The 24361-nt window shown below is 41.6% G+C and overlaps 1 protein-coding gene and 1 long non-coding RNA gene across 2 annotated transcripts in view; one reads left to right on the top strand and one right to left on the bottom strand.

Moving 5' to 3' along the window:
- Positions 1-565: 565 nt before the first annotated feature.
- LOC145325946 (uncharacterized) lies at positions 566-19984 on the bottom strand. The gene is made up of 10 exons (XR_013881683.1): positions 19850-19984; positions 11186-11249; positions 10855-10971; positions 10682-10748; positions 10335-10539; positions 1671-1734; positions 1340-1456; positions 1167-1233; positions 820-1024; positions 566-617 (listed from the first exon to the last, which is right to left on the bottom strand). It is a non-coding gene; the product is annotated as an uncharacterized LOC145325946 (long non-coding RNA).
- Positions 19985-22240: 2256 nt separating this feature from the next.
- Crag (DENN domain-containing protein Crag) overlaps positions 22241-24361 on the top strand; it is a 41062-nt gene continuing 38941 nt past the window's right edge. Inside the window, exons 1-2 of the mRNA XM_080168984.1 lie at positions 22241-22431; positions 23245-23375. Coding sequence (XP_080025110.1) covers positions 22302-22431; positions 23245-23375 — 261 coding nt within the window. The 5' untranslated portion in view covers positions 22241-22301. The remainder of the gene's footprint in view (positions 22432-23244; positions 23376-24361) is intronic.

Raw genomic sequence — 24361 nt, 5'->3', positions numbered from 1 at the left:
ATATCATTTAAAAAGTTTAGATACTTTATTTTTGTTAAAAAAAAGATTACCTAAGCGGGTTAAAATGGAAATTTCCTACAGGAAAAAAGTGTCGTGGAAGTTTTTGTCCAAAAACCAAGAAATCAGACAAAAAAGTGAATATTGGATATCTTTGTCAAACATTTAAAGTTACTCTCAGCATAAAAAGTTGTGATTTTTTACACAAGGAAATGTGAAAATTCTTAAAACTTTGGGTCTTGATTGGTTGGTTCAAAATAGTAGTGTCTTAATTTTTCAACCTAAAATTCTAATCCATAAAAAGTAGGTAATATATATTATTATTTGGGGACTATAATAAATAATCGTTAATTATCTTATCCCTAAAGATCCCTGCTAAATAGTGAATATTACTCTCTGACAAAAAACAAGTGACGATAATTCCTGACTTTATATACACATATGTACATATAATCTTATTAAAAGAGTTAATTTTGTTTATCATCAATGGTGTACTACGACCCACTAGTTAGAGATGTAGCAGTGCGGCAGGTGTCCCAGAATGAACAACTGCCATTAAAACAATCAATGAAGCTTTCAATACTCGTTTATTCAGGTAGAATACAGCGGTTTTAAACAACCTAAAATAAAATCACAGAATTAGGTTGTTATAAATGAACAACAAATAAAACAGTAAAGTATAATACAGAATTAAAATACTAAAATTTGCATTACTTTGTTAGTTTCTTTTTAAAGTCTTTTATTTTGATTTCGGGCTTTTCAGAATAGTGCATTTCAATAAAACAATCCAATGGTTCATTAGTCAAAGAATGTAAAACTTACTTCTCGAATCCAGCTCTTTCCACTTAATAATTTCCAGAACTACAGGCTTATCAGATCATCTCATCAACATAACCACCAGCAAATATCCACAGCAGCAATCAATACAGAACAATTCAACGGCAGTCAGGGACTTAATACTTCAGACCACAAGCCAGATTTGAGGATAACTCCATATGAATCGGTGTTACAGTGGCAGAATTTCAGTCTAAAAACATCAATCATATATTTTATGTTAGAAGGAGCACCATTTATAGAATAATCAAGGGTAACTCTGTGTTTTTTAAGCTTTGACTTTGAGGCTTTCTAATTAATTTGAAGGAATTATTATAAAGGTGAGTATTCTGTACCTTAATTTTAGCGAAGGATCTCCTTTTTCGCTATTGGTTCCAAGTTCTTTGCTCCACTTGGTGAATCCTGTAACGAAAAACCATAATTAGGTGATATTTGGATAGGCAGCAATCTACACTATAACTTTGATTCCAAATTTCATTAGGTAGTTATTCAATCAACAACATTTTACCTATGGTTCTTTGTGCTCAAGCTTTCCCTCTGATCCGTCACGAGGGGCACCAACAAGCTTCTCCACTAGAGATAAAGAGGGCGGATCCACTCTCAACAGGCTCAGCTAATTCCAGGCCTTAATAATATCAAATTAAGCCCAAACTTTTAATGGACTACAATGCTTTTAAAGTTACTTGGAGGCCGTTACGGTACTCATTTATTGGTTCTTTACAATTAAATAGGAACGGTGAATTCAATGGAATTATATCTTCAACTTTGGCTTAAATGAAATCTTTGCATATACGGCTTCGCTGGGTGAATGAATTGACTATTTTTAATATTTGTTTTACCTTGTATCTCAGCAGAGACAATTTAATATTACATTTTGAGAACTTTTTCACTCGTTAGCACTTTCTGAAATGGATTAGCCCATATTATTTGATGTAGATATAGGTTTCTTTATCACTTTTTACATATATATATAATACAATTTTAACGATAGTTAATTTAACCAATTTTTGCTTAAAAGAAACAAAATAAGTTGTTAAAAACTAATAAACTTGGAAGTAAAAAGCTCAAATTAATTTTATAAATGCTTTGAATTGATTTAAATGTGTATTTTGTACCAAAAAATAACAATTTTCTTTAAACTTTTAGATAGACTATTCTTCCTTGCTTATATTAAGATGGCTGACGTTAGACTGATACAACGAATATAGAGATTTGAACGCTTGCGCGTCATAGATTAATCACATACATAGATTGGATAATATTTCATATTATTTTTACAAAATTAAATATTCTTTGCTAAAAATGAGTTTGAAAATAAAATTAGCTTTTGCATTAAACAATTACAATTTAATATAAATTTAAGTTGTGTAAGCAATTAGCATTATTTCCGATACATATTTTTGCTCTATGGTGAAGAAATAGGTTGCGTGAATTTACTTTAACATATTTTAATTACTAAACTTTGGCCTTGTTAGGGAAGCCTTCTCTCAGTCTTCGTGGGGTGATTTGACTGGATTCCTTCTAAATATAAAACACTCCCCCAAGCAAAAAATCCACGAAAATCATCCCAGGTGTCTTCAGTTCCGGCCCTTACGGAGCTCACAGAACCAGTTTGAACTTTGAACTTTGAACTTTGACAAATATTATTTGAACTTTTACTTTGACTATAGTTTTAACTTTGAACTTTGACAAAATAAAATTTGAACTTTTACTTTGAACTTTGACAGAAATAAATCTTTGAACTTTTACTTTGGACTATAGTTTTAACTTTGAACTTTGACAGAAAATAAAATTTGAACTTTTACTTTGAACTATAGTTTTAATTGAACATTAGATAATTTTAAAATCAGGTAAAACTTTGTACTTTACTAAAACTTTGATAAAATTTGGCATTGTTTAATTAATAACACAGAGCAATTGTCTTATGTTTTACTTTGGTCACGGAGCACTTGTCGCGTGATTTTACAATTTAATAGATTGATAAATTGATAGATTGAGAGTTTGAAAATTTGAAAACATGATAAATTGAAAGATTGAGAGAAAGGATAGAACTATGTGCTGTACTTACGGACCCATTGGAGATGGACTGCCTCAACATCTGCCTCCGCCAGCTGTCCTCCAAGCTCTAACTCGTGCTCCTGGTGCACCACCGCCAGGCCTCTCACCGCTCGCTTGGTTGTCCTCATATCCTTCTCCCCGTGGTTTCTATACTCTATCGTCACCTCTCGTACGTGCCCATCCCTAGATATGTGCACTTCTCTGGCTCTGCCAATCCTCCATATACACGTACCTAGGGGGCTACTGCCATCTCTACGGAACAGGACTATGTCTCCTGCCCCAACCTCTCCAACATTTTTACTCCACTTCTTGGGCTTTGGTACATACTCACCAACTTTCAACTCTTTCCACGCTTCCCACCAGGATCTTTCCACATCCTCCATGGCTTCCAACATCTTGCCAGGCCTTTCCACCGTTAACTGGCCCCCAGGTGCTCTGTTATTATTCCTGCCCAACAATAACCTGGATGGAGTTATCAAATCCAGTTGATCAATGTTCTGATACCTCGATCCTAAACACAAAGGCATCGAGTTCAAATCGTTACAACAGAACGACAACGCTGTCTCAAACTCCAACGGCGTGAACTTCAGCCCCTTGAACGCCACATTGAGAATCTCCTTGATGGACCGTATCGACCTCTCTACCACTCCTTGGTAATTCGAACTCTTAACGGGAGCAAGCTCAACCGTTAATTTGGCGCCCTTCTCCTGGTTCAACAGGTTCTGCACACTGGCTACACATATGTCAGCTGTCTCGAAAGCTCTCACTAGCTGGGTGCCATTATCTATCTTGACTAGACATGGGATGCCATACCGATTAATGTGGCGGGTAAGGGTTAACAAAAAACTCTCTGTGTCATACCCAGTCATACTATACGCCGCCACAGCCAGCGTCGCCGGACACTTGTACACCGCCGCCCACAATTTCATCGGAAATCTATGTGTGCCATAACTGCATCTTCCTTCTACAGGCCCAAACAAGTCAATCATACAAGTTGTGTATGCCGGCGCTATCTTCAACCGGCACGGGTCTACAGCACCAAACTCTCTCTCTATCTCCTTGGCCTTGTATCGCCGACAAAAGAAACAGTTCTTTTTTACCTCAATCGCCAAAGAGTTGCCCTCTAAGATAAAGGCGTGTTCTCTGCTCCTTCTCAATGTTGCAATGGATCCTCCATGGTGCGTCACATTCTCATGGCAGTGACGCATGATACTGTACGCCACCGGACTGTACCTGTCCAGCACAGGCTTGGCAAAGGCCAACTTCTCTAGATCCAGCATATTTTCCGCCAATGCATCGTTGCCTCCCGGTAAGATCCTCCCATGGTGGTACATAATGCCATCCTTAACTGTGCCAATGCTTTTTAACTTGTCTCGACTGTTGAATTTAGTTACCTCTGCCGTAGTCTTGCTAAAAACATATTTTTCCGCTCTCTTCAAAACATGCTCATCAACATCCACCAACACAGTGCCAGACACAACACTAAACTTGTTGCTGCTCCTCCGCCGCCAAATATCAACAATCTTCAAACATACAGCAATCAGCCGGACATACCTATCCCACGGGACCTTACTCGGGTTAACCAAGTAATGTGAAAACTCGTACCTCTCAACCATCCTCGCCGAAAAATTAGCCAGCACCAGCCCACGGCTTTCTTTGTTCCTCATCTCCTTCAGCGCCGCAACTTTCGTGTCCTGGTCAAGGGTAATCTCATCAATACTTCTCGTTGGCCACTCTGACTCTGGCCTGCTCATCCAAGCCTTTCCATCCTGCCACTCCGATCCAGGCCCAATCTCTGGGGATCCATCAGGTCTAGTCAATATATCAGCTATGTTCTGTGCTGACTCAACGTGGCGCCAACTCGTCACGTCACAGAATCGCCTTACCTCAATCGCCAGGTTGCGGATGCCAGTCTGCAGTGGTCGTGTATCACAGTGGATCCAGTATAGCGCAACCATTGAATCTGTAACATAGGTGATCTTCTTGACATAATTCTCAAAATTAAGTTTAACTAGGTGAGCCAATACACATCCCATGGCACATGCTGTCATCTCAGCTTTGGGGATGGTTAGTTTGGTGGTCAGCTTTGACTTGGACGCCACCATTCTGGTTACAAACCCGCCTGACAACAACTTCATTCTTGCGTGGACGACGCTACCAGCTAGCACCTGACTTGCATCTGTAGACACAATCAATTCAACCCCCTGCTCTACATCCACAGGGTTACAGAACACACTACGTGTGAATCGTATGTTTCTTAGTTGCTGGACCATCATCAAATTTTCCACCCAAGTGTCTAGGTAGTTGTCCGGCAGGATCTCGTCCCACTCTGTCCCCAGTGAACAGATGGAACACATGTCAATTTTTAGTTTATTGGACCTCGGTGACACTAACCCGAGAGGGTCCCAGCACTCCATGGTTTTGCCCAACAGAATCCTTTTTGTGAACATGACCCGCAGCGCTTCCTTCAGGTCACCGGTCACTTCTTCTGGCACTTTACCTCGCTTCTTTTTTCCCAGGAACAAAGGTTTCACCTCGAGGGATATTGTGTCTTCCTTCGGCCGCCAACAATACCCAACGAGCCCAACACTTTCTCCATCTACAGACACTTGTTCATCCGGGTCGTGACCACTCCTCGTGACCGCTTTGACCGACTGCTGGCCCATTTCTAATACCTTTACCAGCTGCTCTCCTGCTAAGTCGCGTGTCTTCTCATCACGGTGGGCAGAAACAATATCATCCATGTAGGCTTTCTTTCGGATCACAGCTGCTCCAATCCGAAGCTCTGGTTGTTTGGCTTCAGCTATGTCCGCAACCATCTTAAAACCGTGGATGGTTTGGTTTCCTGAACTCTTGATCCCATAAATAATTGTTCTGACCACGTAAACAATGACTGCTCCAAGCAGGGACAATCCATCAATCCACAGGAACTTGTGATATCTATAATGCTGCGGCTGCAAGAACACGGAATTGTATGCCATCCGGATGTCGGCGCTAAGGGCAGCCCCTCCGCATCTGAATCCAATCAACAAGTGCAACAAATTAGCCAGCTGGTTACTTCCCTTACATAATATGTCATTTAAGCTCTTGCCTGTCTTGGTCTTGGAACTGCCGTCAAACACAAGCCGAACCGGGGTAGATATACTGTGGCTGTTATGGACAATGCGCCACGGAATCACATATCCAGCTTTTCTGGCCTCCACCTGTTCCTCTGGCGGCAGCGCCGCTAATGGTGCTACAAACCCATTATCCGCCAACTTGTTAAAACTCCGCAGGATCTCCTCTCTGGCAACTTCACTCTTGTTGGCTAACTTGACCTGAGTGCCCAATATCTTTTCGGCAACGTAGGTATTATCTGCCAAAGCTGATTCAGGATTCTCAGTAAATGGCAGGTAAGCAAATAACCTCCTCTGCTCGGCATCATAGCTGACACTTTGCTCTATATCATGTTGTTCACGTTCTTCCAACAATGATTCTTTCTCCACTCGCTCACCTTTCTTGCACTCGGAACAGACGCGGCACTTGACACAACGGTATGACATATCTGCACCTATCTGGTCTATCATCTGGTATTCCTTGAGCATCTTACTTGGTCCGGCGGCAAAAACGTGGTGGACAAACACATCATCCTCATCCATTAAGGGGTTCTCGGCTCCAGCATAATGCGAACATACCTCATGATGGTGATCAATGGTTGTGGCACTTTCATGAATCATCCCATTGTTGGAAAACAAACAGTCTCTCTGATATCTATATGCTTTAAACTCTGCAGTTAAAAATGCAGCAGGTCCCATCAGATGAGCGCGGCTCATAACATCTTTCCAAACTTCATGTGGTCCAGCTAATATCCCGTTGTGGCCTCCATATCCAGCCAACCTGGATTTCATAATGCAGAGTCCACCTGGTAAGGTAAGTACCACCTGTGGGTAATATAAGTTGTATTGAATGCCAATCATGATATCAACCGGCTGTCCTCCAATTTCAGGTTCAGTTGTCGGCATCTTTGCGGCAGGATGGCTCTTAGTAAAGACAGCATTAAGTTCTTCCCATACCTGTTTCAGCGGCCACTCTGGGAAACGTGTGCTAACTTTGTCCATTTGCAGGCCTTCAATGGTCGCAACCCGTCTTTTACCATCTTCACTTACCATCGGCAGCCAGAAACGCTCAATGCCATAGGGGATCTCAACCCTCTGGCCGCCAGCTACCTCAAGGGCGGTGGGGCCAGGCCGCTGCGTCTCTGTATCCAACGACGCACATGCCTGTGTGCTCAGGCAGGCTCCATAGCAACCGTTGTCGTAAAACAGGAGCAGCTTCTCACCGTTGGTTCCTTTTACATATTGCAACATGTATATGGGCTGGTTCTGTATACTTGGCTCCACTATGACGTCGTCAACTTTACCTCGGCCGCCGCTGGCGGCGAAACTCGCGTATACATCTCTGTCACCTTTGTCGGGCAAAGCATGATAACTGGCAAAGAAAAACCTGACATCGGTTGGTAGCAGCTTCTCGTCCAGGGAACGTTTAAATTCTGCCTCCTTCTCCATGTTGGCTTCCAGGTGATAGGTGCAGATGGCGATATGGTTCTTCCACACATCTGGCTTGTCCTTACAGGTTCCTTCATTGCAGATCCACTTGCTGTCACAGTACGGTTCGTGTTCTTTGAACCAGGCCTCCCTATTCTTCATGTCAAACTTGGCATCTAATCTCAGACATCTGTAGCATGCCTCTGCTTTCACCGTCCTACCGAACCTTCTCTTGACACGAGTTTCTTGGAACACTTCACAATACGCCAGGGATGTATGTGAACCTGGGCACAATCTACACTTAACTTGTTTCGCCTGTCTGCTTTTGTTCATCATAATGGCGGCAGCAGCATCTCCACTTGTCTTCTTGTCTTTATCTTTAGCCTTCTTCTTTTCCTTGTTGTTGGCGTGGGACACGGACCCGTTGTTGGCCGCAGCCGGATCGGCACCAGCTGAACTTGCTTCAGCGGTAACGTAGCTTTTTGCGGAACCGGCGGAACTTTCAATAGCTTGGGCGGCCGTATTAACAACTCCTTCTCCATCACTGCTCAACTCACAATCTGCTGGCATCACACTGTACTTTGATGTGACTTGTTTCCTTGACTTGCTGCTGTCATAGTAACGTGTGCCAGACGTCACCATGATATCTATTTTAGCCGTGACCTCCCACAACATGGTCTGCAGAAATTGTGTCAGGGTCTTGATCATCATAGACTTGGTCTGTCTGGTACCAGGGTCAGTTCTTTTCTCAGCCAACAGAATCTTGTGAAATTCAATGAGGTCATCTTTCAACAACGCACCTGACAGGACAGCCAATACCGGTGACGACTCATACATATCCAGGATCTTATGTTGTGTAGCTAGCTTGGTGAGTGCTACAAGCTTCTGCTCAACTTTTATCAGCCAGCTGCGTTTTTCAAACAAGTTATCCGGGCAGGATCCACAGGCTTTGATTTCGCTTGATTTCGCGGAAAATAACAGTTCAGGCTTGCCGTACACTACCTTCAGGTGATCCATGGCTTCCTTGTACGTCTCTAGGTTGAGGATACAGTCCTTTGCGATACCAACCACGCATTCAAATTTAAGCTTTAGGTATTTCTCGTGCTCGTTGAATCCACCCATTGTTTCAAAGAATAGCTCCATCTGTGTTTGGAAGCTATAAAAGTCGAGGTTGCCGTGACCCGACTCGCCACTAAAAGTGGGAGGTTTGAGCTTGACCTTGTTGACACCAGCATCGTTAGTTCCAGGCGCAAGTCCAGCTTCGTCATACAGCACATCAAGGTGGGCTCTGGCCATTCGTTGGGCATTTATGCAGCTCTGCTCAGCTTCGTCCAACATCTCTACGGCACTGCAATCTCCGCAACTCGTTGCACACTTCAACAGGTCACTTATCTTCTTTTGGAAGTCTCTGTGTTGCTCCGAAGCCTGCCTGAACAAGGTTTCCCCTCCTTTGATCTCATTGGTGGCCCTCGTCTTTAACTTCATCAGCTGTTTGTATGCGCTGGTCACATACATAGTGTTGTCACTCAAATTCTTCAAACCATAATCTAAGCGTTGCCGGTGTACAGAGGACGCCTGATTTCCCGCGGCGGCACTCTCAGATGGCGGCGGCGGCTGGGGCGGCTGTATCCTTGCATCCTCCTTCCTCCTTAACTCCTGGGCTTCCCACAGTTGCTTCCTGAGGCCGTTTAAGTGTGCCAGACATTCGCTTGAATTGATACTGTCATCCTCGGTGAACTCATCACAAGGGTTGCTTTTGAAGAACACTACAGCATTTGATAACTCATTCACTAATGTATGAACTTCACTGTTTATTGTTTCAGCCTGGGCTGTTGGGACATGAGCTGGGTTTATAAACACCAGATTATTGTCCCAGGTGAAAGTCACTCTTTCAATAACATCAATATGTTTCTTTATTTGAGCCTTTGCCATTTTACTGCGGCGTTTATCACTGGCTTTCGGCGGCGGCTGTTGCTGCTCCGGCGGCGGCAAAGGTTGCAGGCCTGCCTGCAGCTGTACCGGCGGTGGTGGCTCTCTAGCTGGCGATGTCGGCACTCTAACCGGCGGTGTCGGCACTCTTGGCGGCGGGGTTGGCGTCCTTGGTGGCACCAACGGCTGTGTTGGGTCACACGCCGCTACAACAGTTGCTTGACTTATACGTGACTCCGGCCGTTCCTCGTCACCAGTCGCAAACACCTCGCAGTCACAGGCTTGTCCTGGCGGGCACTGACATTCGCTGGTTCTTCGAAGGTTGTGGTGCTGACTAAACACCGTTGCCAAACTGTCGTTTCTAAACACTGATTGCTCTGTGGAAGTTCGCAGCTGTTGAATACCAGCCACACTCAGGTCTCCATAACTCCAATTCGTGTCTCTATCAACATCGTTCTGGTGGCGTTGGTCAGTATATGATCTTCTGTCCCTGATCCCGTTGATCAAATCGTTTACTCTGGAGTCTGTCTCCTCGTACACTCCCTCAGCTCGTGCTATACTCGAACTGCGGTAACCATGGAATTCCGGCGGCGATGAGGAGGCTTCTCTGGGGCTCGTGTAGCTCATAGGTTGCTCTGGGTAGCGAACTCTTGTTTAAAACTGTACTACGACCCACTAGTTAGAGATGTAGCAGTGCGGCAGGTGTCCCAGAATGAACAACTGCCATTAAAACAATCAATGAAGCTTTCAATACTCGTTTATTCAGGTAGAATACAGCGGTTTTAAACAACCTAAAATAAAATCACAGAATTAGGTTGTTATAAATGAACAACAAATAAAACAGTAAAGTATAATACAGAATTAAAATACTAAAATTTGCATTACTTTGTTAGTTTCTTTTTAAAGTCTTTTATTTTGATTTCGGGCTTTTCAGAATAGTGCATTTCAATAAAACAATCCAATGGTTCATTAGTCAAAGAATGTAAAACTTACTTCTCGAATCCAGCTCTTTCCACTTAATAATTTCCAGAACTACAGGCTTATCAGATCATCTCATCAACATAACCACCAGCAAATATCCACAGCAGCAATCAATACAGAACAATTCAACGGCAGTCAGGGACTTAATACTTCAGACCACAAGCCAGATTTGAGGATAACTCCATATGAATCGGTGTTACAGTGGCAGAATTTCAGTCTAAAAACATCAATCATATATTTTATGTTAGAAGGAGCACCATTTATAGAATAATCAAGGGTAACTCTGTGTTTTTTAAGCTTTGACTTTGAGGCTTTCTAATTAATTTGAAGGAATTATTATAAAGGTGAGTATTCTGTACCTTAATTTTAGCGAAGGATCTCCTTTTTCGCTATTGGTTCCAAGTTCTTTGCTCCACTTGGTGAATCCTGTAACGAAAAACCATAATTAGGTGATATTTGGATAGGCAGCAATCTACACTATAACTTTGATTCCAAATTTCATTAGGTAGTTATTCAATCAACAACATTTTACCTATGGTTCTTTGTGCTCAAGCTTTCCCTCTGATCCGTCACGAGGGGCACCAACAAGCTTCTCCACTAGAGATAAAGAGGGCGGATCCACTCTCAACAGGCTCAGCTAATTCCAGGCCTTAATAATATCAAATTAAGCCCAAACTTTTAATGGACTACAATGCTTTTAAAGTTACTTGGAGGCCGTTACGGTACTCATTTATTGGTTCTTTACAATTAAATAGGAACGGTGAATTCAATGGAATTATATCTTCAACTTTGGCTTAAATGAAATCTTTGCATATACGGCTTCGCTGGGTGAATGAATTGACTATTTTTAATATTTGTTTTACCTTGTATCTCAGCAGAGACAATTTAATATTACATTTTGAGAACTTTTTCACTCGTTAGCACTTTCTGAAATGGATTAGCCCATATTATTTGATGTAGATATAGGTTTCTTTATCACTTTTTACATATATATATAATACAATTTTAACGATAGTTAATTTAACCAATTTTTGCTTAAAAGAAACAAAATAAGTTGTTAAAAACTAATAAACTTGGAAGTAAAAAGCTCAAATTAATTTTATAAATGCTTTGAATTGATTTAAATGTGTATTTTGTACCAAAAAATAACAATTTTCTTTAAACTTTTAGATAGACTATTCTTCCTTGCTTATATTAAGATGGCTGACGTTAGACTGATACAACGAATATAGAGATTTGAACGCTTGCGCGTCATAGATTAATCACATACATAGATTGGATAATATTTCATATTATTTTTACAAAATTAAATATTCTTTGCTAAAAATGAGTTTGAAAATAAAATTAGCTTTTGCATTAAACAATTACAATTTAATATAAATTTAAGTTGTGTAAGCAATTAGCATTATTTCCGATACATATTTTTGCTCTATGGTGAAGAAATAGGTTGCGTGAATTTACTTTAACATATTTTAATTACTAAACTTTGGCCTTGTTAGGGAAGCCTTCTCTCAGTCTTCGTGGGGTGATTTGACTGGATTCCTTCTAAATATAAAACACTCCCCCAAGCAAAAAATCCACGAAAATCATCCCAGGTGTCTTCAGTTCCGGCCCTTACGGAGCTCACAGAACCAGTTTGAACTTTGAACTTTGAACTTTGACAAATATTATTTGAACTTTTACTTTGACTATAGTTTTAACTTTGAACTTTGACAAAATAAAATTTGAACTTTTACTTTGAACTTTGACAGAAATAAATCTTTGAACTTTTACTTTGGACTATAGTTTTAACTTTGAACTTTGACAGAAAATAAAATTTGAACTTTTACTTTGAACTATAGTTTTAATTGAACATTAGATAATTTTAAAATCAGGTAAAACTTTGTACTTTACTAAAACTTTGATAAAATTTGGCATTGTTTAATTAATAACACAGAGCAATTGTCTTATGTTTTACTTTGGTCACGGAGCACTTGTCGCGTGATTTTACAATTTAATAGATTGATAAATTGATAGATTGAGAGTTTGAAAATTTGAAAACATGATAAATTGAAAGATTGAGAGAAAGGATAGAACTATGTGCTGTACTTACGGACCCATTGGAGATGGACTGCCTCAACATCTGCCTCCGCCAGCTGTCCTCCAAGCTCTAACTCGTGCTCCTGGTGCACCACCGCCAGGCCTCTCACCGCTCGCTTGGTTGTCCTCATATCCTTCTCCCCGTGGTTTCTATACTCTATCGTCACCTCTCGTACGTGCCCATCCCTAGATATGTGCACTTCTCTGGCTCTGCCAATCCTCCATATACACGTACCTAGGGGGCTACTGCCATCTCTACGGAACAGGACTATGTCTCCTGCCCCAACCTCTCCAACATTTTTACTCCACTTCTTGGGCTTTGGTACATACTCACCAACTTTCAACTCTTTCCACGCTTCCCACCAGGATCTTTCCACATCCTCCATGGCTTCCAACATCTTGCCAGGCCTTTCCACCGTTAACTGGCCCCCAGGTGCTCTGTTATTATTCCTGCCCAACAATAACCTGGATGGAGTTATCAAATCCAGTTGATCAATGTTCTGATACCTCGATCCTAAACACAAAGGCATCGAGTTCAAATCGTTACAACAGAACGACAACGCTGTCTCAAACTCCAACGGCGTGAACTTCAGCCCCTTGAACGCCACATTGAGAATCTCCTTGATGGACCGTATCGACCTCTCTACCACTCCTTGGTAATTCGAACTCTTAACGGGAGCAAGCTCAACCGTTAATTTGGCGCCCTTCTCCTGGTTCAACAGGTTCTGCACACTGGCTACACATATGTCAGCTGTCTCGAAAGCTCTCACTAGCTGGGTGCCATTATCTATCTTGACTAGACATGGGATGCCATACCGATTAATGTGGCGGGTAAGGGTTAACAAAAAACTCTCTGTGTCATACCCAGTCATACTATACGCCGCCACAGCCAGCGTCGCCGGACACTTGTACACCGCCGCCCACAATTTCATCGGAAATCTATGTGTGCCATAACTGCATCTTCCTTCTACAGGCCCAAACAAGTCAATCATACAAGTTGTGTATGCCGGCGCTATCTTCAACCGGCACGGGTCTACAGCACCAAACTCTCTCTCTATCTCCTTGGCCTTGTATCGCCGACAAAAGAAACAGTTCTTTTTTACCTCAATCGCCAAAGAGTTGCCCTCTAAGATAAAGGCGTGTTCTCTGCTCCTTCTCAATGTTGCAATGGATCCTCCATGGTGCGTCACATTCTCATGGCAGTGACGCATGATACTGTACGCCACCGGACTGTACCTGTCCAGCACAGGCTTGGCAAAGGCCAACTTCTCTAGATCCAGCATATTTTCCGCCAATGCATCGTTGCCTCCCGGTAAGATCCTCCCATGGTGGTACATAATGCCATCCTTAACTGTGCCAATGCTTTTTAACTTGTCTCGACTGTTGAATTTAGTTACCTCTGCCGTAGTCTTGCTAAAAACATATTTTTCCGCTCTCTTCAAAACATGCTCATCAACATCCACCAACACAGTGCCAGACACAACACTAAACTTGTTGCTGCTCCTCCGCCGCCAAATATCAACAATCTTCAAACATACAGCAATCAGCCGGACATACCTATCCCACGGGACCTTACTCGGGTTAACCAAGTAATGTGAAAACTCGTACCTCTCAACCATCCTCGCCGAAAAATTAGCCAGCACCAGCCCACGGCTTTCTTTGTTCCTCATCTCCTTCAGCGCCGCAACTTTCGTGTCCTGGTCAAGGGTAATCTCATCAATACTTCTCGTTGGCCACTCTGACTCTGGCCTGCTCATCCAAGCCTTTCCATCCTGCCACTCCGATCCAGGCCCAATCTCTGGGGATCCATCAGGTCTAGTCAATATATCAGCTATGTTCTGTGCTGACTCAACGTGGCGCCAACTCGTCACGTCACAGAATCGCCTTACCTCAATCGCCAGGTTGCGGATGCCAGTCTGCAGTGGTCGTGTATCACAGTGGATCCAGTATAGCGCAACCATTGAATCTGTAACATAGGTGATCTTCTTGACATAATTCTCAAAATTAAGTTTAACTAGGTGAGCCAATACACATCCCATGGCACATGCTGTCATCTCAGCTTTGGGGATGGTTAGTTTGGTGGTCAGCTTTGACTTGGACGCCACCATTCTGGTTACAAACCCGCCTGACAACAACTTCATTCTTGCGTGGACGACGCTACCAGCTAGCACCTGACTTGCATCTGTAGACACAATCAATTCAACCCCCTGCTCTACATCCACAGGGTTACAGAACACACTACGTGTGAATCGTATGTTTCTTAGTTGCTGGACCATCATCAAATTTTCCACCCAAGTGTCTAGGTAGTTGTCCGGCAGGATCTCGTCCCACTCTGTCCCCAGTGAACAGATGGAACACATGTCAATTTTTAGTTTATTGGACCTCGGTGACACTAACCCGAGAGGGTCCCAGCACTCCATGGTTTTGCCCAACAGAATCCTTTTTGTGAACATGACCCGCAGCGCTTCCTTCAGGTCACCGGTCACTTCTTCTGGCACTTTACCTCGCTTCTTTTTTCCCAGGAACAAAGGTTTCACCTCGAGGGATATTGTGTCTTCCTTCGGCCGCCAACAATACCCAACGAGCCCAACACTTTCTCCATCTACAGACACTTGTTCATCCGGGTCGTGACCACTCCTCGTGACCGCTTTGACCGACTGCTGGCCCATTTCTAATACCTTTACCAGCTGCTCTCCTGCTAAGTCGCGTGTCTTCTCATCACGGTGGGCAGAAACAATATCATCCATGTAGGCTTTCTTTCGGATCACAGCTGCTCCAATCCGAAGCTCTGGTTGTTTGGCTTCAGCTATGTCCGCAACCATCTTAAAACCGTGGATGGTTTGGTTTCCTGAACTCTTGATCCCATAAATAATTGTTCTGACCACGTAAACAATGACTGCTCCAAGCAGGGACAATCCATCAATCCACAGGAACTTGTGATATCTATAATGCTGCGGCTGCAAGAACACGGAATTGTATGCCATCCGGATGTCGGCGCTAAGGGCAGCCCCTCCGCATCTGAATCCAATCAACAAGTGCAACAAATTAGCCAGCTGGTTACTTCCCTTACATAATATGTCATTTAAGCTCTTGCCTGTCTTGGTCTTGGAACTGCCGTCAAACACAAGCCGAACCGGGGTAGATATACTGTGGCTGTTATGGACAATGCGCCACGGAATCACATATCCAGCTTTTCTGGCCTCCACCTGTTCCTCTGGCGGCAGCGCCGCTAATGGTGCTACAAACCCATTATCCGCCAACTTGTTAAAACTCCGCAGGATCTCCTCTCTGGCAACTTCACTCTTGTTGGCTAACTTGACCTGAGTGCCCAATATCTTTTCGGCAACGTAGGTATTATCTGCCAAAGCTGATTCAGGATTCTCAGTAAATGGCAGGTAAGCAAATAACCTCCTCTGCTCGGCATCATAGCTGACACTTTGCTCTATATCATGTTGTTCACGTTCTTCCAACAATGATTCTTTCTCCACTCGCTCACCTTTCTTGCACTCGGAACAGACGCGGCACTTGACACAACGGTATGACATATCTGCACCTATCTGGTCTATCATCTGGTATTCCTTGAGCATCTTACTTGGTCCGGCGGCAAAAACGTGGTGGACAAACACATCATCCTCATCCATTAAGGGGTTCTCGGCTCCAGCATAATGCGAACATACCTCATGATGGTGATCAATGGTTGTGGCACTTTCATGAATCATCCCATTGTTGGAAAACAAACAGTCTCTCTGATATCTATATGCTTTAAACTCTGCAGTTAAAAATGCAGCAGGTCCCATCAGATGAGCGCGGCTCATAACATCTTTCCAAACTTCATGTGGTCCAGCTAATATCCCGTTGTGGCCTCCATATCCAGCCAACCTGGATTTCATAATGCAGAGTCCACCTGGTAAGGTAAGTACCACCTGTGGGTAATATAAGTTGTATTGAATGCCAATCATGATATCAACCGGCTGTCCTCCAATTTCAGGTTCAGTTGTCGGCATCTTTGCGGCAGGATGGCTCTTAGTAAAGACAGCATTAAGTTCTTCCCATACCTGTTTCAGCGGCCACTCTGGGAAACGTGTGCTAACTTTGTCCATTTGCAGGCCTTCAATGGTCGCAACCCGTCTTTTACCATCTTCACTTACCATCGGCAGCCAGAAACGCTCAATGCCATAGGGGATCTCAACCCTCTGGCCGCCAGCTACCTCAAGGGCGGTGGGGCCAGGCCGCTGCGTCTCTGTATCCAACGACGCACATGCCTGTGTGCTCAGGCAGGCTCCATAGCAACCGTTGTCGTAAAACAGGAGCAGCTTCTCACCGTTGGTTCCTTTTACATATTGCAACATGTATATGGGCTGGTTCTGTATACTTGGCTCCACTATGACGTCGTCAACTTTACCTCGGCCGCCGCTGGCGGCGAAACTCGCGTATACATCTCTGTCACCTTTGTCGGGCAAAGCATGATAACTGGCAAAGAAAAACCTGACATCGGTTGGTAGCAGCTTCTCGTCCAGGGAACGTTTAAATTCTGCCTCCTTCTCCATGTTGGCTTCCAGGTGATAGGTGCAGATGGCGATATGGTTCTTCCACACATCTGGCTTGTCCTTACAGGTTCCTTCATTGCAGATCCACTTGCTGTCACAGTACGGTTCGTGTTCTTTGAACCAGGCCTCCCTATTCTTCATGTCAAACTTGGCATCTAATCTCAGACATCTGTAGCATGCCTCTGCTTTCACCGTCCTACCGAACCTTCTCTTGACACGAGTTTCTTGGAACACTTCACAATACGCCAGGGATGTATGTGAACCTGGGCACAATCTACACTTAACTTGTTTCGCCTGTCTGCTTTTGTTCATCATAATGGCGGCAGCAGCATCTCCACTTGTCTTCTTGTCTTTATCTTTAGCCTTCTTCTTTTCCTTGTTGTTGGCGTGGGACACGGACCCGTTGTTGGCCGCAGCCGGATCGGCACCAGCTGAACTTGCTTCAGCGGTAACGTAGCTTTTTGCGGAACCGGCGGAACTTTCAATAGCTTGGGCGGCCGTATTAACAACTCCTTCTCCATCACTGCTCAACTCACAATCTGCTGGCATCACACTGTACTTTGATGTGACTTGTTTCCTTGACTTGCTGCTGTCATAGTAACGTGTGCCAGACGTCACCATGATATCTATTTTAGCCGTGACCTCCCACAACATGGTCTGCAGAAATTGTGTCAGGGTCTTGATCATCATAGACTTGGTCTGTCTGGTACCAGGGTCAGTTCTTTTCTCAGCCAACAGAATCTTGTGAAATTCAATGAGGTCATCTTTCAACAACGCACCTGACAGGACAGCCAATACCGGTGACGACTCATACATATCCAGGATCTTATGTTGTGTAGCTAGCTTGGTGAGTGCTACAAGCTTCTGCTCAACTTTTATCAGCCAGCTGCGTTTTTCAAACAAGTTATCCGGGCAGGATCCACAGGCTTTGATTTCGCTTGATTTCGCGGAAAATAACAGTTCAGGCTTGCCGTACACTACCTTCAGGTGATCCATGGCTTCCTTGTACGTCTCTAGGTTGAGGATACAGTCCTTTGCGATACCAACCACGCATTCAAATTTAAGCTTTAGGTATTTCTCGTGCTCGTTGAATCCACCCATTGTTTCAAAGAATAGCTCCATCTGTGTTTGGAAGCTATAAAAGTCGAGGTTGCCGTGACCCGACTCGCCACTAAAAGTGGGAGGTTTGAGCTTGACCTTGTTGACACCAGCATCGTTAGTTCCAGGCGCAAGTCCAGCTTCGTCATACAGCACATCAAGGTGGGCTCTGGCCATTCGTTGGGCATTTATGCAGCTCTGCTCAGCTTCGTCCAACATCTCTACGGCACTGCAATCTCCGCAACTCGTTGCACACTTCAACAGGTCACTTATCTTCTTTTGGAAGTCTCTGTGTTGCTCCGAAGCCTGCCTGAACAAGGTTTCCCCTCCTTTGATCTCATTGGTGGCCCTCGTCTTTAACTTCATCAGCTGTTTGTATGCGCTGGTCACATACATAGTGTTGTCACTCAAATTCTTCAAACCATAATCTAAGCGTTGCCGGTGTACAGAGGACGCCTGATTTCCCGCGGCGGCACTCTCAGATGGCGGCGGCGGCTGGGGCGGCTGTATCCTTGCATCCTCCTTCCTCCTTAACTCCTGGGCTTCCCACAGTTGCTTCCTGAGGCCGTTTAAGTGTGCCAGACATTCGCTTGAATTGATACTGTCATCCTCGGTGAACTCATCACAAGGGTTGCTTTTGAAGAACACTACAGCATTTGATAACTCATTCACTAATGTATGAACTTCACTGTTTATTGTTTCAGCCTGGGCTGTTGGGACATGAGCTGGGTTTATAAACACCAGATTATTGTCCCAGGTGAAAGTCACTCTTTCAATAACATCAATATGTTTCTTTATTTGAGCCTTTGCCATTTTACTGCGGCGTTTATCACTGGCTTTCGGCGGCGGCTGTTGCTGCTCCGGCGGCGGCAAAGGTTGCAGGCCTGCCTGCAGCTGTACCGGCGGTGGTGGCTCTCTAGCTGGCGATGTCGGCACTCTAACCGGCGGTGTCGGCACTCTTGGCGGCGGGGTTGGCGTCCTTGGTGGCACCAACGGCTGTGTTGGGTCACACGCCGCTACAACAGTTGCTTGACTTATACGTGACTCCGGCCGTTCCTCGTCACCAGTCGCAAACACCTCGCAGTCACAGGCTTGTCCTGGCGGGCACTGACATTCGCTGGTTCTTCGAAGGTTGTGGTGCTGACTAAACACCGTTGCCAAACTGTCGTTTCTAAACACTGATTGCTCTGTGGAAGTTCGCAGCTGTTGAATACCAGCCACACTCAGGTCTCCATAACTCCAATTCGTGTCTCTATCAACATCGTTCTGGTGGCGTTGGTCAGTATATGATCTTCTGTCCCTGATCCCGTTGATCAAATCGTTTACTCTGGAGTCTGTCTCCTCGTACACTCCCTCAGCTCGTGCTATACTCGAACTGCGGTAACCATGGAATTCCGGCGGCGATGAGGAGGCTTCTCTGGGGCTCGTGTAGCTCATAGGTTGCTCTGGGTAGCGAACTCTTGTTTAAAACTGTACTACGACCCACTAGTTAGAGATGTAGCAGTGCGGCAGGTGTCCCAGAATGAACAACTGCCATTAAAACAATCAATGAAGCTTTCAATACTCGTTTATTCAGGTAGAATACAGCGGTTTTAAACAACCTAAAATAAAATCACAGAATTAGGTTGTTATAAATGAACAACAAATAAAACAGTAAAGTATAATACAGAATTAAAATACTAAAATTTGCATTACTTTGTTAGTTTCTTTTTAAAGTCTTTTATTTTGATTTCGGGCTTTTCAGAATAGTGCATTTCAATAAAACAATCCAATGGTTCATTAGTCAAAGAATGTAAAACTTACTTCTCGAATCCAGCTCTTTCCACTTAATAATTTCCAGAACTACAGGCTTATCAGATCATCTCATCAACATAACCACCAGCAAATATCCACAGCAGCAATCAATACAGAACAATTCAACGGCAGTCAGGGACTTAATACTTCAGACCACAAGCCAGATTTGAGGATAACTCCATATGAATCGGTGTTACAGTGGCAGAATTTCAGTCTAAAAACATCAATCATATATTTTATGTTAGAAGGAGCACCATTTATAGAATAATCAAGGGTAACTCTGTGTTTTTTAAGCTTTGACTTTGAGGCTTTCTAATTAATTTGAAGGAATTATTATAAAGGTGAGTATTCTGTACCTTAATTTTAGCGAAGGATCTCCTTTTTCGCTATTGGTTCCAAGTTCTTTGCTCCACTTGGTGAATCCTGTAACGAAAAACCATAATTAGGTGATATTTGGATAGGCAGCAATCTACACTATAACTTTGATTCCAAATTTCATTAGGTAGTTATTCAATCAACAACATTTTACCTATGGTTCTTTGTGCTCAAGCTTTCCCTCTGATCCGTCACGAGGGGCACCAACAAGCTTCTCCACTAGAGATAAAGAGGGCGGATCCACTCTCAACAGGCTCAGCTAATTCCAGGCCTTAATAATATCAAATTAAGCCCAAACTTTTAATGGACTACAATGCTTTTAAAGTTACTTGGAGGCCGTTACGGTACTCATTTATTGGTTCTTTACAATTAAATAGGAACGGTGAATTCAATGGAATTATATCTTCAACTTTGGCTTAAATGAAATCTTTGCATATACGGCTTCGCTGGGTGAATGAATTGACTATTTTTAATATTTGTTTTACCTTGTATCTCAGCAGAGACAATTTAATATTACATTTTGAGAACTTTTTCACTCGTTAGCACTTTCTGAAATGGATTAGCCCATATTATTTGATGTAGATATAGGTTTCTTTATCACTTTTTACATATATATATAATACAATTTTAACGATAGTTAATTTAACCAATTTTTGCTTAAAAGAAACAAAATAAGTTGTTAAAAACTAATAAACTTGGAAGTAAAAAGCTCAAATTAATTTTATAAATGCTTTGAATTGATTTAAATGTGTATTTTGTACCAAAAAATAACAATTTTCTTTAAACTTTTAGATAGACTATTCTTCCTTGCTTATATTAAGATGGCTGACGTTAGACTGATACAACGAATATAGAGATTTGAACGCTTGCGCGTCATAGATTAATCACATACATAGATTGGATAATATTTCATATTATTTTTACAAAATTAAATATTCTTTGCTAAAAATGAGTTTGAAAATAAAATTAGCTTTTGCATTAAACAATTACAATTTAATATAAATTTAAGTTGTGTAAGCAATTAGCATTATTTCCGATACATATTTTTGCTCTATGGTGAAGAAATAGGTTGCGTGAATTTACTTTAACATATTTTAATTACTAAACTTTGGCCTTGTTAGGGAAGCCTTCTCTCAGTCTTCGTGGGGTGATTTGACTGGATTCCTTCTAAATATAAAACAAATGGGGGATCGAATATTATCTTTGTTACAAAAATTGATATTACATAATTACAGGAAAAAAAGGGATAGATTGTCTCTTTACCTAAAGAATATGTGAAAATTTATAAGGCATATTTGCAGGAATGGAGGAGACTTTGGACCTTAAATTATTCTGGGTACCCAAAGTTTTGCAAACACGATGCTAGATAAGGGTTTGCTTTAAAACTTTTGATACTTTTACCTAAATCTTGATAAAAGCTAAGTATGTACAAACTTTTCAACTAATAATTTTAATCTATATGGTTATTTTGTTATCGTGAAATGTTTATTCCCATAGTCTTGTCGCTTAAGATCCCCGCAATTCTTCATTAAAAATAAACAAAGATAATTAAAGTAAGATAAATCTCTTTAAATTTTAGATATCAATGAAATATGTAAATCAAGATTGAAAAGTGATAAAATACAATTCAAAATGATCTTAAGGAATATTTGGAATTCAAAAGTCAAAATTATATGTTGAGCTCAAAAAAATTAATTTGGATCGATCCTTTTTAACCTAGCTTTCAACATTATATTGTTATTAGTCAATTCTACAACTGTTTTTCTCTAATCTAAGCACGTTAAAAGTTGTATAGATTAATAGAAATTATGATCTTATGCCGGTGATATAAACTGGGTAGGTAGGTACACTTGTAATCAGTAGCGTACAAAGCGATTCACCAGGGCCGATGTGAGAAACTATTAGTTAGGATTGAAAATATAGGAAGGCAATGGGTTTCGTACCTCCCTTTCTCACGCCATTGATTATAATAAAATGTCTATTATTAATATGATATATTTGACTCAATTCCAACTTGTTAGGAGCGAAGACCAGTAGTCCAATAAAAACAAAAATCCGCGAATATTAGTGAAAAATCTACCGCGTGATGGATGAATATGCGGGCAACCGCGTTGCGGATTACTTTGTGATTACGGGGCTGCCACCGGACCCAGAAAACCAACGAATTCTGGATGATACGAGTTTGGAGGTCAATCTAAAGCCTAGTCATAATCAGGGATGTAATATTCAACCATTTTGTTAAGGAAAAACAATCACTTCCCCGTAGTGCATAATATCTTAAATAGGGTTGGCAATCCGGAATCAGCCCAATTTTTGGCCAATATTGGAATCCGGATCCGGAATCCGTTTATTAATAGCGGATTCCGGATTCTTTATTTGGTAGACTAAAATTAGCATCTTGAGTTATTTCTTTCAACTCCTCCTCTTTGAAGGCAAAGATTTTCATCATTATATATAATATCTTTTAAAATCTAGTTCGATTCTCGGAAGTGAATTATAGAGAACCACCAAGAACATTGATTTTTAGGACATATGTAGCACTTAATTTTTAATTTTTTTAAAAAATCCTTTTAAAATATTGCTAGAATCCGGAATCCGCCAAAAATAAGAATCCGGAATCCGCAAGGAATCCGCCACTTTTTTTGACGGATTCTTGAAGAATCCGGAATCCGAATCCGGCTTAAAAATTCGACGGATTGCCTTCACTAATCTTAAATGTAACACTTTAGAGCAGAGAAATATTTTGTTAACTGTACAGAACTAATTGTAAGTTTCTTTGAAAATCAAAGCGCCCACACAAGAGTGTTTATTTTATTGTATTTACCATGATCTAAAACCCATCATTCTGCAGTTTTCAAAACAACTATGTTTTTTAGAAGAAAAAAAAGATATATGGGTGAGGTTATTTGTATATCTGTAGCGATGAATTTTTGTTTTTTTTTTCTACAAATGTGCTTCTAGTGCTTTAGGTTATAGAAACCTTCTCATGAATCATATGAAAAAATGGTGGAATATAAAATATGATTAGGAGCCTATCACTGATATAACTGTTATCTTTCCTGGCCTGGGTGAAAACGTTCCAGATTATTACCAGCTGCTGGAGACAACCCCGTCAGGTCAACCTGCAGACCTCAACCATGGCAGCTTCAGGGCACCTGAGGTGAGAGAATATTTAGCTTTCTAGGATATTTCTAAAAGTACAGAACACTGGATTTTATGTTAACTTCAAGTAAACCCCACCTGCCTTTGTGTTTATACTATTTTTGAAGAATTAAATCCAACGACGTCCAAATTTAATTTTTTGCGTGGGCGTTAAGCAAAATCTAAGCAATCTATTATATTTACCAAAATTCTGGTGGGGTTAATAATAAAAATTGTTAGAGAAAGGTCTGATGTCTAGGGAATAGGTATATATATTTATATATTATATGCTAAATATATTTATTGATACAGAATATAGTAATTTTCATAACCTTTGTATTGTATAAGTATACTTCTCTTTATAACAACGTAGTTTGGTTTGTGTTTGTATGTGAGTGTTTTTTATCTCCAAAATGAAAGAGTAAGCTTTTCTCAAAATAAAGCCTGATTGAAGTCTTTACCTATTTTAGTTGAAAAGTTAAATGAGAAAAAGGTTTTATAATAAAAAATATGTAGAGATCTAAAATAGGTACTCAATTATAAGTATTTAAATTAGCTATTTATAATGTCTTTGAACTATTATTTTTGTTTGAACTTTAACTATTAAACTATCTATTATTTACCCTATTCTTAAATCAATTAAAAATACAAGAAAAACTTTTTTAAAGAAGTGAAGCGAAACATTTTACGAATTTTATCTCGCTTTCAAGATGCAATTTCAACATTTTTTCTCAATTTCATTTTGTTTTACAATTAAAGATTTTTATGCGTTATTTCAATAATTTTGTGCGTAAGCTTGTTTTTCCTTGTTTTTTTTGCTAACTAGACTACCTACTCTATACCAAAGGAATGTTCGTACGTCCGTCAAATAGATGGGACCGCACATTTACAAAATATTTTGTTGGGACACCACCCCCCCCCCCGAACCTCTATTTTTTTCTTTCCAAACAAGAAAAAATTAAAGGATTGACTTCACACCTACTTTTGGAGCAATACCCTTAGACA

The sequence above is a fragment of the Acartia tonsa genome, chromosome 8, assembly GCF_053477335.1.
Source record: "Acartia tonsa isolate MP-2025a chromosome 8, ASM5347733v1, whole genome shotgun sequence".
NCBI classification, from domain to species: Eukaryota; Metazoa; Arthropoda; class Copepoda; order Calanoida; family Acartiidae; genus Acartia; species Acartia tonsa.
This window is presented reverse-complemented; position numbering and strand designations above follow the sequence as displayed.